The 17,610-nt window shown below is 53.2% G+C and overlaps 4 protein-coding genes across 4 annotated transcripts; 2 read left to right on the plus strand and 2 right to left on the minus strand.

The window, feature by feature from the left end:
- Positions 1–1,033: 1,033 nt before the first annotated feature.
- CTHT_0023200 (serine/threonine protein kinase-like protein) lies at positions 1,034–2,536 on the plus strand (the record flags this gene model as incomplete). The annotated part of the gene is made up of 2 exons (XM_006692721.1): positions 1,034–2,320; positions 2,405–2,536. 2 exons carry the CDS (start codon positions 1,034–1,036, stop codon positions 2,534–2,536), a joined length of 1,419 nt encoding a protein of 472 aa, XP_006692784.1.
- A 2,111-nt stretch (positions 2,537–4,647) lies between these two features.
- CTHT_0023210 (peroxisomal biogenesis factor 3-like protein) lies at positions 4,648–6,637 on the minus strand (the record flags this gene model as incomplete). The annotated part of the gene is made up of 3 exons (XM_006692722.1): positions 4,648–5,888; positions 5,970–6,376; positions 6,480–6,637. The coding sequence occupies 3 exons, from the start codon at positions 6,635–6,637 to the stop codon at positions 4,648–4,650; spliced, it is 1,806 nt and encodes a 601-aa protein (XP_006692785.1).
- Positions 6,638–7,258: 621 nt separating this feature from the next.
- CTHT_0023220 (uncharacterized protein) lies at positions 7,259–8,180 on the plus strand (the record flags this gene model as incomplete). Its single annotated transcript, XM_006692723.1, has 4 exons — positions 7,259–7,334; positions 7,456–7,592; positions 7,658–7,898; positions 7,966–8,180. The coding sequence occupies 4 exons, from the start codon at positions 7,259–7,261 to the stop codon at positions 8,178–8,180; spliced, it is 669 nt and encodes a 222-aa protein (XP_006692786.1).
- Positions 8,181–9,818: 1,638 nt separating this feature from the next.
- Positions 9,819–13,130, minus strand: CTHT_0023230 (putative forkhead transcription factor; the record flags this gene model as incomplete). Its single annotated transcript, XM_006692724.1, has 3 exons — positions 9,819–11,122; positions 11,221–12,721; positions 12,987–13,130. 3 exons carry the CDS (start codon positions 13,128–13,130, stop codon positions 9,819–9,821), a joined length of 2,949 nt encoding a protein of 982 aa, XP_006692787.1.
- Positions 13,131–17,610: the final 4,480 nt, after the last annotated feature.

Consider the following 17,610-nt stretch of genomic DNA (forward strand, 5'->3'; position numbering starts at 1 on the left):
GCTTCCTTGTTTCTGGCCGGCTAGCAAAGAAAATCCAGATACCTTGTTATCCTCGTGGACACTCGAGACGCTTCTTTGAGAACCCAAAGCCACACACAAGTAACAAGAGAGCCAGCCGTCAGATTGTTTAGACATTCAGTGAATCGGGGCTACAAACATCCGTTCCTGCTTGCGACAAGCCAACAATCTCTCGGCGTGATGTGAACTTTAAGCCGCTGTGTATTGGTTGCGACGTATTGACGCGTATCAGTGTGATATTACCGTCAGCTGTGACCAGCTGTGGTGTGGTGGTGATCAGTTGCATTTGATCTCTGAACCAACTCTTTTTTAACCTGCTGCAGCAGTGCAAAAGCGAAGAAGAGGCTCCATCACTGCAACAGCCCACAGCAGTCCACACAGCAGTGCTGTCGACAGAGCAGCTCCACTCACCACCTTCCTACATACACTCCACTCGGGCTCACTACCGACTTTCTGGATTTTCTGGGCGCCTGGTCAAACTCGCGTCCTTTTTTTCTCGATTTTTGGATTTCTCCCTTTCTTTCCCCCCCTTTTCCTCTCCAGAGAGATCCTACAACCTTCCCAGCTCGCAATCACTGCAGTTCTGTTTTTGATTAGGCGCAAAATCGGGCTTTGCCCACACCCCAAGGCGATTTCGCCGCCGTCACTGATCGCTGCCGCTTGCATAAGCGCAGCGGTCTTGGTCTGAACTACAACGACATCATCTTGCAGCCAACGCCCTATTACCTACCTACACCAGCACTACCGCTTCAACCGACCTCAATCAACCTCAACCGCGTTTGCGTTTTGCCCTTAACGCAACGCGTCCAACTCATTCACTCACTCGTCACCTGCACAACACTCTGCCAACCCTCGATTTCTAAAACAGCCATTTTTTTTTACGGGCCCAGACTGATTGCACATCAATTTTTGGGCTGCAAAATCACACTTTCAATCCCGCAACCCTTTTGTTGCCCGTGCCTCTCCCACTTATACAAGCCAACACCAAGGTTCCAACACCGACCACCACTTCATCATGGCGGCAAATCTGGCAGAATCTGAGAACGGGAGTGCCTCCCAGCGCTCATCCCAACCACCTTCAGTCAAATCCGTCGACGTCGTCTCCAAATCACCGAAGCTCAACGGCCAAAATGGCCACCCTGCCGACCAGGCACTTCCTAAGACACTTGAGAAGGGTTCCATGTTGAAAGAGCGCTTGACACGCATCTTCTCATCCAAGGATTCTTCTCAGCGCAGTATCGCTTCCGAGTCCAAGAAGGGGAGTGACACCCCCCAGAGCGCCACGGGGCCGGCCCTTCCCAAGGGAAAAGAAAAAAGCGAGTCTCTGCCACGCTTCATTGTTAATCCTGAGTTGCCTGGCGGCCATGAACATCATCTCAGGGGCGCCCGGCGCCAAGAGAGGCTGATGGACATGATCAAAAGCTTTCTTGGCATGAAGCCTGAGCAGTTGCCTGACAGCAACGAGCTGTCGTTAATGTCTAGCTGGGTCGACAACTTTAGGAAAGAGAAAGTCGATCAGGCCGCCGAAAAGAAGACCGGTCATGAGAATAAGCCGTGCACTTTGGTCGAGAAGTATGGCAAGTGTCAGGAAGTTGTCGGTAGGGGCGCTTTTGGCGTCGTGAGGATATCGCACAAGAAGTTGGAGAATGGACAAGGCGAAAAGCTGTATGCCGTCAAGGAGTTCCGTCGGCGTCCCGAAGAGACGGAGAAAAAGTACAGCAAGCGACTGACGGCAGAGTTCTGTATCTCGTCATCGCTCCGCCATCCCAACGTTATTCACACGCTTGACCTACTCCAGGACTCCAAGGGCGATTACTGCGAGGTCATGGAGTTCTGTGCTGGTGGCGACCTGTACTCCCTCATCCTTTCGGCTGGCAAACTTGATGCCCAGGAGGCCGACTGCTTCTTCAAGCAAATGATGCGCGGTGTCGAGTACATGCACGAAATGGGCGTTGCGCATCGTGATCTGAAGCCCGAGAACCTGTTGTTAACCACTCGTGGCTGTCTCAAAATTACCGACTTCGGCAATGGCGAGTGCTTCCGGATGGCCTGGGAGAATGACGCCCACATGGTGTCTGGCCTATGTGGCTCGGCTCCCTATATTGCGCCCGAGGAATACAACTGCAAGGAGTTTGATGCCCGCGCCGTTGATGTCTGGGCCTGTGGTGTCATCTACATGGCTATGCGGACTGGCCGCCACTTGTGGCGCGTAGCCCGGAAAGAGGAAGACGAGTTTTATGCTCGCTATCTCGAAGGCCGCAAGTCAGAAGAAGGCTATGCTCCTATTGAGTCCCTCCACAGGGTGAGTGTCCATTATCGTCTGAGGACAGGGATTGGTGCCATTTTCCATCAGACAGAACGGGTACTGACGAGGGAAGCTGAACAGGCTCGGTGTCGGAATGTGATTTACTCAATATTGGATCCCAACCCTTCGCGCAGAATCACCGCCTCACAAGTCCTCAAGTCTGAATGGGGCCGCGAGATAAAGTTGTGCAAGGCTGGTGAAGAAGGCCTCTAACATATGCTCCGTCAGGTGGCTGGCGTGATGTGTGTTTAGCTGACCAAGCTATCCTGTCACATCCTATCAGCCGCTGCCTGACGGGTCTATTGTTATTGTTGTCTTCTCGGTGACCCCCCCCCCTTCCCATACCTTGCTCTTAGGATCTACTGTTTATTGTGTTGATCACTCACTAAAAAGAATTCCGTGGCTGGCCACGCTAGGCCTCACACTACCATTCACAGCTATCACTATCACACACGACTGCTTTCTATCAGCATCAAAGCCATTCGGGTCACCTTTAAGAGTTCATCGACCCCTTCGATGTTCCCATAATTGGGAAGGCAACAATGGTGCTCTCACCATATCTTTATCTTTACGGCCACGCCTGATTCTTCAGACAGACCAGAGAAAAGCGACGAGGAGCCCTCAATATGGCATTATGATCAGGATTTCCTTCGGGGTAGGCCAGCATCGGAGTTTGGAGTTTGTTTTTGCCGGGTTCCGTTCTTTCTTTTACGTCAACCTGGAAAGGCCGGTCAAAGTTTCCTTCGCTTTTTTTTCTCAGTCTCTTCTATCTCTTCTATCCTTCGAGAGGAGGTCAGATAAGCTGGGGAAGAGGTCAGGAAATTGATAGCGGCTTATTCGACGGTGGTGGTGGCGCTCTGTTTGCTAGACCATGAACAGCCCTGCTTCTTTTTCTCGCTACTACACACCTATTACTTCTACTGCCGCCACTACCACTTACCTAGTCCCTGGAGGACTCGTCCGTCGGTACTACCCAGTCTTTGCATTCGGTCCTCTGTATTTCTCTCCTCTCTAGTTTCAGTTTCGGTTCTCTGATCTCAGTTTCGGTCTTCCTCAGTCACGGCGGCTACCTTCTTCCGCTTCTTACACCGGTTTCCTTTCATTTCCTCAAATGAAAACAGACTTCTCAATTACTTTACAATCAGAGGCGCTGGGGTTAAAGCGAGTGTGATGATGGAATTGACAGGAACAAGGACAGGGTAATCAGGAACGGGAACACGGGGTAGGGTAAATTAGGGACACTGGGAAAGGGCTGGAGTGTCGATTGGTTTGGTTCGGTTGGGTTTCTTTTTTCATGGATTAGGAGGTAGGGGTGGTAGGGAGGGGTGTGGGACGTGGGTAGATGGGCAGGCAGTTATTCTTATTGCCGATGATGACGCTTTTACATGCTTGCTTACCATTTTTTTTTCTGCTTCACGCACCTGGATGGAGTATTGTGCAGATGTATACAGTATCTTTCTCCGTTTTTTTACTAAGCCTTGTTATTAGAGCATTGGGGCTGGTCTTTCCTTGCCTCTCTCTTGCTCTGGCAGACCGGCTGATGACAGGCTATTTGGTTTTAACAAGTGGCCTACCCACTTGCTTTGGTACTGCTTTGTTTGCTAGCCCTGATAACAAGGTGGCTGACAGGTTAGGATACCTAGTTTCTACCTGGCTCTTCAGAGCAGAAAACTAACTCCTATGAAGATACCCCTGGTTTGATTTTAGACTGATCTATGTTCCTCACCGTCCTGGACATGTCGAATCTTGAGCGATTGTCAACTGGAACTTGTTTTATCCCTGAGAAGAGAAGTAGCTGGTTCCTACTCAACACGGCTTACAGCTCCCTCTACTAAGCCTGACCACCATTTATTTTACACTTCACCTTCAGTTGTATTGCATGATTAGCAACATGGATGGGGTATATTATCCGCATTCCTATACCATACCATGCTATTCGTTCATTCAGTCGATCCTTACTCCATGCTTGATTCCAAGCCAGCTCTTCTCACGCCTTTCCATAGCCCATGATAGCTCCTCTTACATCCCATAAAACAAGCCCACTCAGCATCTGAGTGAAATAAGGCATTACTATGCATGACTACATCTCCCCAGCAGTTAAACTGATGTATCACTAGGGAAAGGTGGCAGTACTCATTGAAAAACAAAAAAAAAAAAAGAAAACAAAAGTCTGGGCAGAAAACAAAGACAAGAGCCATACCGTAAGATATCCCCGTGCTTGTAAAAAGCCTCCGAACATCATCTATGCATGAGGAAAAAGTAATAACAAAAAAGACCACATAGTAGCAAAGTCATCAAAACATCTGCTGATACGAGCTTATGTTTCAGTTGCTCGCACCCGGGTTAGCACCTGAGCTCACACCGGTGCTGGCCCGCTCCCAGGCACTATTAAACACGCTGGCTTCGGCCTCAGCACCGACCATCACTATGCTAGACTCTGCAGGCACAGTCACACTTGCAGTCATCGTTGTTGCAGTCACGGAACCGACAAGCTTACCCTCCTCCAGGGGAGGATGAACCTGCACCTGCGGCACAGGAGACGACGGTGGGAGCTGAGCCTCACCGGGGCCCCACTTAAGCGACTGCTGTTGCTGCTGGGAGCTGACGAGGGTGGTGGAGGAGTGCATGCTGCTGCTGCTAGCCATGCCAAGGACCTCTTCCTCATAGCCAGCAATATCGGCCTGCCAGTTGCTGGAGTAGACAACAGCAGCAAAGCCCTCGAGATCGCGGACGGCTTCCATGGCTTGAAGGTATTCATTAGGCATGCCGTTACCGATGGCATGGGCCTGACGGGTGAGCACACTCAGGATCTTGGGCAAAAGAATAGCACGGCTGACAACGGCCTGAGGAGGGGTAACGTCCGAGGCAGAAGGCACGGGGTCAACGGTAGCGGCCGAAACGGTAGGAGTCTCGAGAAGACCCTTGCCAACCTTTTCATCCAGCAGCAGGGAGAAACCGGCATCGAAGAGCTGAGTGATGACGTTGGAGAAGGCAGGGGACTCAATCAAGTCGGCGGTCTCGTCGAGCAGGCGGCGAAGAGAGGCAGCGGCTGCAGGGGTGTTAGAGGGGGAAGATGCAGAAAGCGTGGCGTCATCAAGAACGCCAGACTCGCGAAGGACAGCCTCCTCCTGGTCCTGCGGAGGAAGCAAGAACGGCAGCCAGGAGGTGCCAAGACCGCGGGTAGGCGCCGGGCCCTCGACAATGGCGCGCATGTCGCGGGTGAGCTTGGTGAAGGTCTCAAGAGACAGGGTGTCGCGCGGGCTCAGATGACTGAAGACCTGCCTCACAGCAGCCTCGACACGGTGCATAACCTGGATCCAACCACGGTTGAGTAGCCACCAGCTGAAGGTCAGATACTTGCGGTTTACATCGAAGTCGGTGCCGTAGGCTTGCTCCGGGCTATCGTCGTCGTTGTTCTCCAGGCTGATGGTCCCAGGAATGCCACCAGTAGCCAGTGAAACTACGCTAGAGAGGTAGCTACGGCGGCCCAGGAGGTTCAACTGTATACGGGTGAGCATGGTGAGCAGGCCAAGGGTATAGATCAGCGTATAGGCACGCGTAATTGCTGTACGACAAACAAACCCATCAGTTTATGTCTTATACTATGTACGGCAAGGTTTTCCAAGGCACCATCAGTTTTACTTACAGCAAATAGTCAGATCATCCCACAGCTGTCTCTTCGTCTTCCGGGGCTTGGGGGGAGGAGGAGGGACGTCCCTCGCCCCCTCAGCAGCACCACTTCCACCAGCAGCGTCGGCAGAAGTCAGCGAACCCGGCACATTAAGCTGAGTGGCGTGTAGACCTGCTTCGCTCTTGACGCTGACGCTGATAATGCTACGACCATCGTCATCGGTAGGAGCAAACTCGGACATGCTAGGTGGACTCGTGGACCCGATGCTCTTGGCCCTGGAACCAGAGCCCTTGATCTGCTGGATCTCATAGGTAATCTTCTCGACATTCATGGCCTCGAGAATATTGCTCGTGGCAGTCGGGAGAAGGGCAAGCACCGTGAAGGTACAGTCCTCCTGATTCTGCTCAAAGCGACGGCGCAAGCTACAGAGGAAAGAGTGTCCTTGTTAGTGGCCTCGTTTCTTTTTGCAGCTTCGCAGTGCGATTACATGCAACGGGGAACGGGACGAAAGAGAGGAAAACACACTTTTCTTTTGCGATGCGGTCGCTGGTCATGCGCTCACGTGCATCGCGTAATTTGTTGACGACATAGTTAGTGACGAGGTAGCCCGCACCCACCACGCCGAAACTCAGCGCGATGGGCACGCGGTACCGCTTAACCCATCTCCGAGTTGCTGCGAGCATGGTGGAAGCCTCAATCGCTCCTAAGCATGTGCCGATTGCCGTATATCTGGCAGTGTGAAAGACGCTGCCCGTGTAGTGGTCGGAAGTTTAACGCTGAGTGTACTCTCAGGTCGATCGATGCTTGTATTGAGGAAGGAGTTTGGAGGACGGAGGAGCTGTCCAGCCTGCCAATCGCTGGGGGACATGGGCTGTAGCCTCGGCTGGGCCGCTCTTGACCCTGGTACGTCCGTATTGTAACTTTGTAACTTGGACCATACCGTAACTTTGCGATAGGGCTGGCCACGAGTCTGGCTCAACCCTAACCCGTACTGTCACTGACGCACAACCAGGGGCCCTTTGAATGGAAATCCGGGGTTGGTCCACAGGCTGCAACGTCACAAGCACAAGCTCCTTTTTTTTTCACTGGCGCAAGCGCTGTCCATCCTGTCATGCCGCCCTGTGCTGCTGCAGCACGTGTGCCCCTCCTTCAATCACCGCTCGGCGTTCACGGCTCCCCAGTCCTGGCTGTGCCCCTCAATCCGACTCAACATCGCCATCGCCTAGCTTCCCAGGTCCCTACCTAGCTTTCCATGCCTTGACTGGCTTAACTAGTTGCCCAACTGCCCTGAACTATCTGCAACCATGGACCAACGCGGCGCGCCCGAATTTACCCTCGAGGCCTTCGCTGACCCTAGCACGGTGCGCGATGTCGTTCGCGGTAAGCCAAGCGCCCCTCCTCCTCTCCCCCTTTCTGGTTTTCAGCTCCCCCACCAAAGCCCGATCGTACCCAGCAGCAGCAGCGACACCGGGTAAACTGACAGTCTATTGAAACAAAACAGGCATCCTTCACACCATCTTCTTTCTCCGATACTTCCCCTCCGTTCTTCCTAAGACACGCGATGTGCTGGGCTTGGAGCTTGCCTATGTGCCGGATGAAGCAATCGAGACGTTGATCGACCAACGTGTGAATGCCCTCGTGCGCCAGATGGAATCGGAGCGGCGCGACCATTCTGCAAGTACTCCTTCAGACGCGCGAGGTAGCGGAGGGCTGGGATTGGGGTTCCTAGGAGGGGGAGGAGGAGGAGGAGGAGGAGGAGGGGAGGGGGGGGGAACATCCCCTCGTCAGGTGCTGGTTCGTCGGGCAGTGGACGTGGCCAAATTACGGTCCAGTTCTTTGAGAAGCGGCGGCGCAAGACTTGGTACAATATTCGTGGCGACGATGAGGTGTGCTGGGAAAGTTGGACCATCAAGGTCACGGTGGCAGAGCCGAGGACAGAAGGTGGTAAGTCTTCATCTTCACTCCGTGGGTGTTGACCGATTGAGAATCCAGGCATAGTAACATTTCACAGAGCGTGTCAAAGTCCGTAAAGCCTCGGAGGCAACGCTCCACAATACAGTCATGAAAGCCATTACACTCGCCAACTCTCACAAGGACCACATCCCGCCCATCACGACGACAGAGTCGAACCCTTTCCCCTACCAAATCCGCATTGGCGCACATCCGCACCAAAAGGACCAGCAAAACGCGTATTCGGGCTGGGCCACCCGCATGGGCATCTACTAGGAGACGGTGCTGAAGCCCAAGCTTGTCAAGGCCGAGGCTGAGCTGAAGAACTCACTCGTCCATGGTCTGCTGCGGATCAGGAAGGCGCTGTTTAGTCGGTAGGGCTTCTGGAGGGTGTATGGGCTTTTCTTTTGGGCATCCAAGGACTTGGGGATACGGTGTGGCACAGATATTTCTGTTTGGGTCATTTTCTCATCGGGTAATGGGATTTTTTTTTCCCTTGGCGTTTCCTAGAGCTATCATGGGAGTACTGGGATACATAGAGATACTTGGGAAATTGGGGCACTATTGGCGTCCATCACATCTGTTGGGGATCATGGGGATTGTACACTTTTTTTTTTTTTTTGGATTTACCTTGGGGTTGATTGGGGCTTCCTCTCATGGTAGATACCCAATAAGAAACAAAGTATACAATTGCTCTTGAGCAGACCATATTCAATCGCGACCTGCTATTTTTGTGTCAGGAGCGGTCGCGTGATTGAAACAGGGCTCTGGTATGTTGGATGTGATGGAAGGGTTTTTGGTAGAGTAAGCCCTGATTTTGAAAACAAAGTGTACCAGCCATACCAGCCAGCCATCGCTCTGCGAAGAGTGTTGGAATACAACGGTTCTTGCTTTGTCTACCTTTAATAACAAGGAGTGGGATATTAGGATAGGCTCAGAAAAGTCATCACAAGCACACAAGCTGAGTTGTTGGCAATTGTTGGGGGGGAAGGGGGGGGGCAAGGGTTTCCAGAAAAAAAAATGACAAACCGCTGTTTACCCCAACATGCTAGGAAGTACGTATAACCACATACAAAAAAGACACATGAAACCCTACACTCCTCCCCAATCCATAGGTATAATATAAAGAAGGACATAACAACAACAGAATCCCGTCCATCCGTCCCTTTCCTCCCGGTTGAAGTATGTGCGAGTGTGAACAAAGTGACCCGACAAAAGCCCCACCGACCCCAGACTCCGACAAGATGCTAGCAAGTACGTATAAGTACCTAGGTCAAGGAATGCGCCACCCCTGTGCCCCCCTTTGTCCTCATAACTCTTTTGCTTTCCGGCTTAGTACTGTTATGCGAGAGAATGGTGGGGGGAGGGGGAGGGGGGGAGGGGAGGAGAAGAAAAATTACTCAGACATAATCCGTCGAATACCGTATGTAGCGGGGCGATGGTGACCCAGAAGAGAAGTCCAACAACCACAGCTGTACAAACCAAAGTCCATTTCCCAAGTTCCCAAACCATCCATCAATCAATCCGCCAACCAAAGCCAGCCTGCCAACCGCAAAAATAAGAACCGAATCCAGAAAACACCACCCAGTAAAATTGAACGGAAAACACGACCGTGGGGCGCGCACCCTGTCCGAACTGGGTGAATTCTTTTCCTTTCCCTCCCTTCTAAAAGAAAAGCAAAGAATGAGATGCTAAGTGAAGTCAAAGTAGCCCGAAGGTCTGTCTCCTCGAGCAGGGAAAGAGAGAGTCTCAAAGCTTAAAACGTGACCGGCGAACAATGGCAAATACAAGAGCTAAGTTGGCTATCGTGGTCATCGTAATGTCGTAACGTCATTCATAGCGATAATAAAAACACAGCAGCGAGGTTACACGCGGCTGCAGCTTAACATATGCCTATACCAAGCACAGGCAAACTTAGAATGTTGTTGTAAGCGACCGACCAAGGCCTGACTTCCTCCCAGTCGCCCTAGGCTGGGACGCTGTCGTCGGAGCAGCACCGCCAATGTTGGCAGTACCAGTGGTAGGCACGCTTGCGGAAGCAAGGTTAATATTGGCGCTCATGCTAGCACCCACGCTGGTGCTAGTGGTTGAGCCAATCTTCTCAAACCCAGCAAGCATATCGAAACCTGAGAAATCGTTATCCGCGTCGAGGAAGTTGGGGGTATCCAATCCACCAAGAGAGACCCATGGGTCAAGATTCTCGTCATTGATCAGCGGCATAGATGAGGGTTTGGTTGGCGACTGCAAATCTAAGAACAGCTTGCTCGGCGAAGACGGCAAACCGTCAAAGACCTTGCTCGGAGTCTCTAAGGCGAGGCTGTTGGCCGTACTAGGCACCTTGAGGAAATTCGAAGCCGATGCCGCGTTGTAGGGAGTAGGAGTGCCGGTCAACGCACCAGTCGACTGAGACCGTTCAAGACGTTTCTTAACAGACCTCTTAGTCGGGGAGCCGTTGGGCGCGACGGTGGGTGTCATCTGGAAGAAATTCTGAAAAGTCGCTCCGTCGTCGAAGATGTCAAACTGGCTGGCGCTATCGTCTGGCTTACGGTCGACATCGAACCAGAGGTTATCAACTTCAAATCCGGGCGTCAATTGCAGGCTGGCATCGGCCTCTGGCAGCAATGCGGTAACCCGACGGTAAGGCGACTCGACCATGGATTGAATGTTTTGGCGATGCAGGCGCAGATTGGTGCTCGGGGAGACCGACGGCGGTGGCTTAGGCGGTGCCTTTAGCTTCATAGCCGGCGTCAGCGGCGGGAGCATCTGGCCATTGTTGTTATTTCCAGTCTGGCGGAGGGGCGATGACGAAGTAGGCGCGTAAGCGTATGAACGGCCCTTGGACGGACTTTCGTAAGATGAGGCACGCAGGCGGGCGATCTCTTCCTCGGCACGTCCCCTCTTGATTCTTGGCCGATCAGCTTCCGACGTGAGCAGCTTCGAGTGCTGATACGGACGCATGGCAGATGACTCTAGCGAGGAGATGTAACCGCTATCGTCCATCGAAGTGTTCCTACGACGGTGTGAGCGGGGCTTTGCCGTGGATGAAGGCTGCAGCGGTTGATGATGAGAGGGCGGGGTGCCGCTGGGACAGGGCTCTAGGCGCTTGGGGATTGGTGGCGACGAGGCGATCGCAACCGGCAGCGGTGAGTACAGCTCGGGCTCGTTCGGCAAATCGGTATCGAAACTCCTGTCAACGCCGTCGTCGATCGTGGCCAAATCTGAGGCAGGTATCGTGGCATCCGAGGAAATCTCGGGAAGCGGGGGAGCAGGTGCCAGTTGCTGATGCGCTGAGTGGGCTGGCAAGGCCGGCAGAGACGCTTCTTGCTGCACGGGTTGATGAGTGGGCAAAACAGGCTCCGGGAGGGGGGGGGCGGGAAGCAGTTGAGGATGTTGATGATGTTGATTCTGATGCTGTGGTTGGGCCTGCTGCTGAGGTTGTGGTTGAGGTTGAGGCTGCGGAGGAAGTGATTGTGGCTCTTTCTGCTGTTGTTGTTGCTGCCGCGGATGCTGCTGCTTCTGCTGCTGTTGCTGCTGCTGCTGCTGCTGTTCTGCTGGTGCTGGTGCTGGTGCTGGTGCTGCTGCTGCTGCTGCTGCTGCTGCTGACGCGATTGTTGCTGTGACTTCTGCTGCCGCTTCTGTTGTTGTTGTTGTTGTTGCTGCTGCTGCTGCCGCTGTTGCTGTGGCTGCGGCTGAGATGGCTCGAGGCGAGTAGACATGACAGGCATGTTCTCAGCCGTTGCAGCTGGTTTTCTCGCAGGCTTCTCCTTCATGAACATGTGCTCAGCGCCGGGCTCGATCGACCAGTAATTACCCTTCCCTGGATCATCCTTGGGCCTCTCCTGCTTGATGAAATGCTTATTCAAACTCAGGTTGTGCCGAATACTGTTTTGCCAGCCCGTATCTGAAGTGCTGTAATAGGAGAACGTGTCCGAAATCCATTTGTAAATCTGGGAGAGGGTTAGTCGACGCTGCGGCGACCGTAGAATGGCCATCCCGATCAGAGTTGCGTAGCTGTGATTCGGCTTCGTTCCATCATCGATGATCGGCGGGAACTCGTCGGGAGCAGGAATAGGCTCGTGTTCTGGCTGCTGTTTCTGCTGCGGCTGCGGCTGCGGCTGCGACTGAGGCTGTGGCTGCGGGTCGGTCTTTTGCTTCTTCGAAGGACGAACGTCCTTGATCGGAGCAGCTTCCACGATAGCGCGTTTGTTGTTGGCGTTGGTCGTCGAGGTGTTGGTCGAAGGCTTCGGAAAATACGTCTCCAGCGGAAGGTTGAACTGAGTTTGAGCCGGTGCTGAATAGATGGTTGGGGGTTGGGCGTTCTCCTTGCCGATAACATGCATATTGGTACTATTGTTCATGTCAGGCTGTGGTTTTTGGGCGACCGTCTTGAATCGTGACATGACTGGCTGCTTCTTCTGGAGCGAGTCAGTCGAGGGTTGGGTTTGGGTCGGAGGGGCCATCTGAACTGTGTTGAGCTTGTTAGGCTGCGCAGGCTTGAGCGGGGCGAGGTGCTGTGAATGGTGTTGCGGATGCTGAGGATTGTTCATCTTCGACGGGAACTGCTTTGCAGTAATCGGTGTTGGCGGGCTTAGCATGACGTTGGTATTGGCGGCCTGGAGAGGCTGCCGCGCTGCTTTTGGCGCGGGCATGGGCGCCTGGCTGATCATGGGAGCTGGTTGACCTAAGTCGTCGCTGTAGATCTGGAATGGCTCTTGAGCCATGAGGTGCGGTGGCTTGGCCATGGAGGCCGAGCGCTCGGCTGGCGACGCGATGGTGAAGTCGGGCCGGTATGCGGTCACTACGGAAGAAGGGAAGGCCTGTCCCTTGGGCGCGGGTTAGTACGCGACGGCGAGGGGGCCTCGGAGCGGGCAGGTCGATGAGTAGACGGTGAGCAAAGAATGGTACACCTGTCTTCTCGGCTTGCGCATTGCTCGATGGGCTAAGGGCCCGGCTAGACGGCTTGGACTGCTGGCTTACCTCGACCGCAGCAAAGCGCACGGTTATTAAGCTTAATGATTAAAGCTCCTGGTAGGGGAAGCGGTGAAGCAAGGAATGCAAGCTGAGCGAGGCGCGCGGTGGTACGACAAAGAACAGGTAGTTGAGGCTCTCACTGCTCTCACTGGGGTAATGGCGCGGGAAGATGGGGCTGGTCGGGCTGGTCGGGCTCGAGAACGGACGACGTCGATGTCGAAGCGGCGGTTTGGATAGAAGAATCAGCGGGCGCATCAAGATCGAGTCGAGGCTCGTGATAGGCCGGGATGGAGGAGGTCGACAGTCGAGAGAAAGAGAGGGCCTTGAGAGGGTGGTGGAAGGGGAAAGAGGGGGGAGTCGGGGAGTCGAGACTGACGTGGGCAGCACGCAAGGTAGGTAAGGCAAGGTAAAGAAAGGGTAAGGGTTAGTCACGCCTCAGGCCGGCACCATATAGGGCAGGAGCCGGAGTCAAACCCAGTCTGGCAGTCTGGATTGGAAGTCTGGCTGGCGCGGCGATGATGAATAATGAGTGCCAGAGCGGAGGGTACTTCGCAGGTGGAGGACAGGGTAGCGCCTGGGGGTCCAGTGGTGGGTGGGAGGGAGGGATGGGACTGATCGCTAGGTGGTGAGGCAGTGGCACGGTTGGGCACAGCCGGCAGGAAGGAAAGGGTTGGACATGCACCAAGTAAAAAAGATTAAGCAGACTGCCAGCTCACACGCACTGTTCCAAGAAAGTCACCAGGGTGGGGCGGCAGGGAGCGGAGACGTTGGGCGGAGATTGGTCCAGGGCTAGCCCGTGGCTGACGGCGACAGGGATCTAATACTTTTGCTGCAGTGTCGGATGTGGTGGGTACAAGGAGCGCAAAAGTGTTTTTAGAGTTCTCCCACATCCACACCTTTTGGTCTCTCTAGCGCCCCAGTGGCTTTGCTGGAGGACGAGAGAAGGTGAAGCCTACTGTGGCACTTTAAGGTAGTAAAATCAGTACGTACATACATACTTCGCCAATGTAAACCACATGCACGATTTTGCAACGGACAACACCCGGCTAGAAGCCAACTGGAACAGCAGCCAGCAGATGTTGGAGCTTACAAGCAAGAATCAGGTGTCTGTGATCCAGGTGGACCACTAAGCAGCCAGCACGGAGCAGCCAGCAGCCAACAACCAGCAAGCAATGACGAGAGCGGGGGAAGATCATCATGGATGGAAGCCGGAGGGGCAGAGGGGGAAACTTCAGGTATGGAGGGGCGCCCGGGTTCGAGCTGAGGAGGGGCTGATGGCAAAACTGTGTGGTGGAATGGACACTGCATAAAATTTTCAAACTCGGCCGGCGCAACAGGCCAGCTAGCTGAGGGCTTTGTTATACGTCCAGCAAATCCAGTCAGAAAAGCCGGCCTGCTCCAAACGGCCGCACAGCAAAAGAGCTCGCCAGTGCAGGATTTGTGTGGGTGGGCTCGGAAAGGCCGCAGCCAGTTTCACAAGCAAAGAGAGGGAGCATGAAGGCTTGGGGTAGCCAAAGTTCTTTTGTTTTCTTCGCTCTTTATCAAAGGCCTCTGCTTCGCTGCTCCGTACAAGCAGAAGAGAGGGCAGGTAACGGGCAGACGTTTGGGGAACGTTGGATGGACGTTGAGCAGCAGTAGAGTTCGGGGTATGGGCTATGGGCAGCATTTGGTTGGTCGAGAAGCGCTTGTGCTGAGGCCGAGACTGTCCAACCAGCGTGCTGCGAAAGGCGTGCGTTGTTTATCAAATCAAATGGGGACCCCACTTGACGCGACATCTTCGCGTTCCGGTCGCGTTCTGGGCTCTGTTGGGGTGGGCAGCCAATCACAGGTTGCCAGAGTATCTCGAGGAGCATGGGAGCGGGTACACTGCCTAGCCATGCGGATCTCTTGAGGATCTTGGCCTCGGCTTCTATCTGCTCTCACCACCTTCCCTGATGATCGATCGATCGCAGGCTCTCACCTGGCGTCCAGTCGGCGGCCAGATAATGGGCAAGTGGGAAGAGTGAAGACGGCAGAATTTTGGGTGCTCCCAACTCGGACATGACCCCGCTTCCAACTCGAGCCGGGCTTATCAAGTGTTTGATATCTCCTCGTGAGTTCCCGGACCGGGTGGGAAAAACGCAAGATGACCGGTCGGCATGACATTGCAAGCCAGACTCCCACCGAAATGAAAAAAAAAAAACAAAACATAACAAAACATAACAAAACATAACAAAACAAAAGATAGGACTTGTGACATTTTTCTTGCGACTCTCTGTGTCCCCACACTGCCCGCTGCAAGCACTTCGCTTTTAGCCCCGGCCCTTTCTTTATACATGGCCCATGCAGCAGCAGCTCTTAGTGCATACATATCGCTATCCATGTATCTGATCACTCTAGACTAGTCTCATGTATCCTATTAACGCTAACTGGCCCCGATCCCCAGTCCTGCATGACAGCTCAATCCACTCTCCAGAACCTCTAGGATCTCGCGGGAACCTATGATCACAAGAGTCGAATCGGCGTCGAGATCAGAGCTGGTGACATCATTGGCTCGGCGTTGCAACAGCCGGATCCACCCATGACACCAGCAACGGAGCAATGGGATTTTTTCTACGTATGGGGCATTGGAGCGACGCCTCGATCTGAATGTGCTTGGGACCGTTACAGTGTATGTACATCTGTTGTTGTGTTTTGATGAGGGGCCTTTGATGCTGCTGGTACCATTGGTGCCAGCCAGAGAGATTCCAAACGGCGAAGCGACTTGACATGTTCACGCCACTGCCATGCTTGCGACCCAAGATCTTCGTTGATTGTGCATGAACCCCTCCAAGCCCGGGGGCCAAGTGGTAGCGTAGTGTGTCGTGTACGCCCGTGATAGTACCGATTTGCAGACATGTCCCCGTACTGTTAGGTATTGACTTTGTGAACTCGTACACGCGGAAGATTGAGATTTGCGAGAGAGAGCCATCGCTGTCTCCTTCTAGAACCATCGCTCGGGGCTGGCCCGTGGCAACAGCCAGACCAGAGAGATGTTGAAGGGGAATTAGCGTATGCTCTCCTCGTCCTTCTCCCTCTCTTTGTCTCGATCACGAAACATCTGCATTACCAGTACTGAGAAGTGTGTCTAACTGCCACCACTTAGCCTAGATAGAAATAGACATACATAGATAATCCATTCTCGGATCGACTTGGCGGAGGCTGTGCTCAAGGACAAGCCAACCAAAGTAGGTAACTCTTCTTTACCTGACCTGACAGCAAGCCCCAGAGATCTCAAAGACAAAGGGGGAAAAATAGGGAAACAAGTTACGGACAACTCCGGAAGCGTCAAAGAAACCTTAAGAGTCTTCCATCCTGAAACACAATAAAGAAAAAAAACGGCTGTAAGTACTTACCCTACCAAAGGGAGATGGTTGCCAAAAAGGTGCTGTACGATGAAATGAACAAGACAACGGCACAGAGGAAGTGTCCAGCCCTCTCCCGGTGCACTGATCTCCGTGCCTTAGCAACCTCATGTCCACAGGTCTCAACAGCTTGTGGGCCGGCCAATCTTTTGTGACGGTTTGCAAAGGGTATGCATAAGCGTCGTTTCAGAACCCATCCAGAACTGCCTGGCTATGCACATAGCCGTACACCATTCCGTTCTCTCTTCGTCCGTCCTCTTCCGGGATATATATTCCGGCTCACGAGATTGGATCTCGATCCTCATCGTTGCTCCATCTCCCCAGCATGCCTTGGGATGACCAACTTCTTGGCCCATCAGTGATCGAGGACAATCAAATCCGTATCTTCAAGGAGTCACAATTAGCCGTCCAGGTCTTTTTGTTGGAACGGTTGCTCCTCCCAAATGCGCTGGATATCTCATCTATCAAGCATGCTCTGCAAGCAGCCTGAAACAGACCTGTACGTGAATTCGGGTAACCTACGTATCCAGTAATCCAACAGCACCATCCCCGTCCTGAGTCAGCAATTGGACTGTCCAGGCACCAAGATTACGGTCTATACCTCGTATCGTATGACAAGATGACGAGGTAGATCTCGTCTGATATCCAGCCTATCAATCTATCCCTCTTGAAGTAGACATCATGATGAGTGCTAGGTGTCGGAACCGAGTCCAAGGAATACATTGCTGTCTTCCCGCCCCTCTTCGTTCCTTTCTGTCTATGGTCATCAGTACCTACCGCGTAAAGGGGAGAGGGGGAGAAGGGGGGGGGAGGGGGAAAGGCGAGTACATGCCGATCGATCTGTCAGACGATCGATCGGGTCGGCGAGTTTCACACTTGGCGCCCGGTGCCGGATAGGTACAGAGTAACGAGTTGTGGTTTGGTCACGTTCATCTCTTGATTTGCCCAGCCTTCGCATGATGGAAGGAGGACCGAGGGAGGTCCATGATGATCTTGCTATCAGTATGGACTATGGATTTGACGCTTATTGATCCGCTCCAAGATGCCACCTGTCTGCATCTGCGGTGTCTGTCGAACTTCTATACATAGGTAAACAATCTATCTCCTCCTGTACACGATGCAGCTCGGTCAAGAACAAGTTGTGCAGGACGAGGCAAGCATACAAGCAACAGGGGCAAAGGCGAAGAATTTGGTTACACGCGCAGACAAAAAGACAATTATCAGCTATATACTATATTCAAGGTTGATGAAGCAGACGAAGGCGATTAGGTGCGATAGTAAAAAGGCAGAGAGGAACTAGAAGTAGAGACTTCGCATACATTCTTATTCAAAACACACAAACACGACAGGAA

The sequence above is a fragment of the Thermochaetoides thermophila genome (genome assembly GCF_000221225.1).
Source record: "Thermochaetoides thermophila DSM 1495 unplaced genomic scaffold scf7180000011816, whole genome shotgun sequence".
Classification (NCBI taxonomy): Eukaryota; Fungi; Ascomycota; class Sordariomycetes; order Sordariales; family Chaetomiaceae; genus Thermochaetoides; species Thermochaetoides thermophila.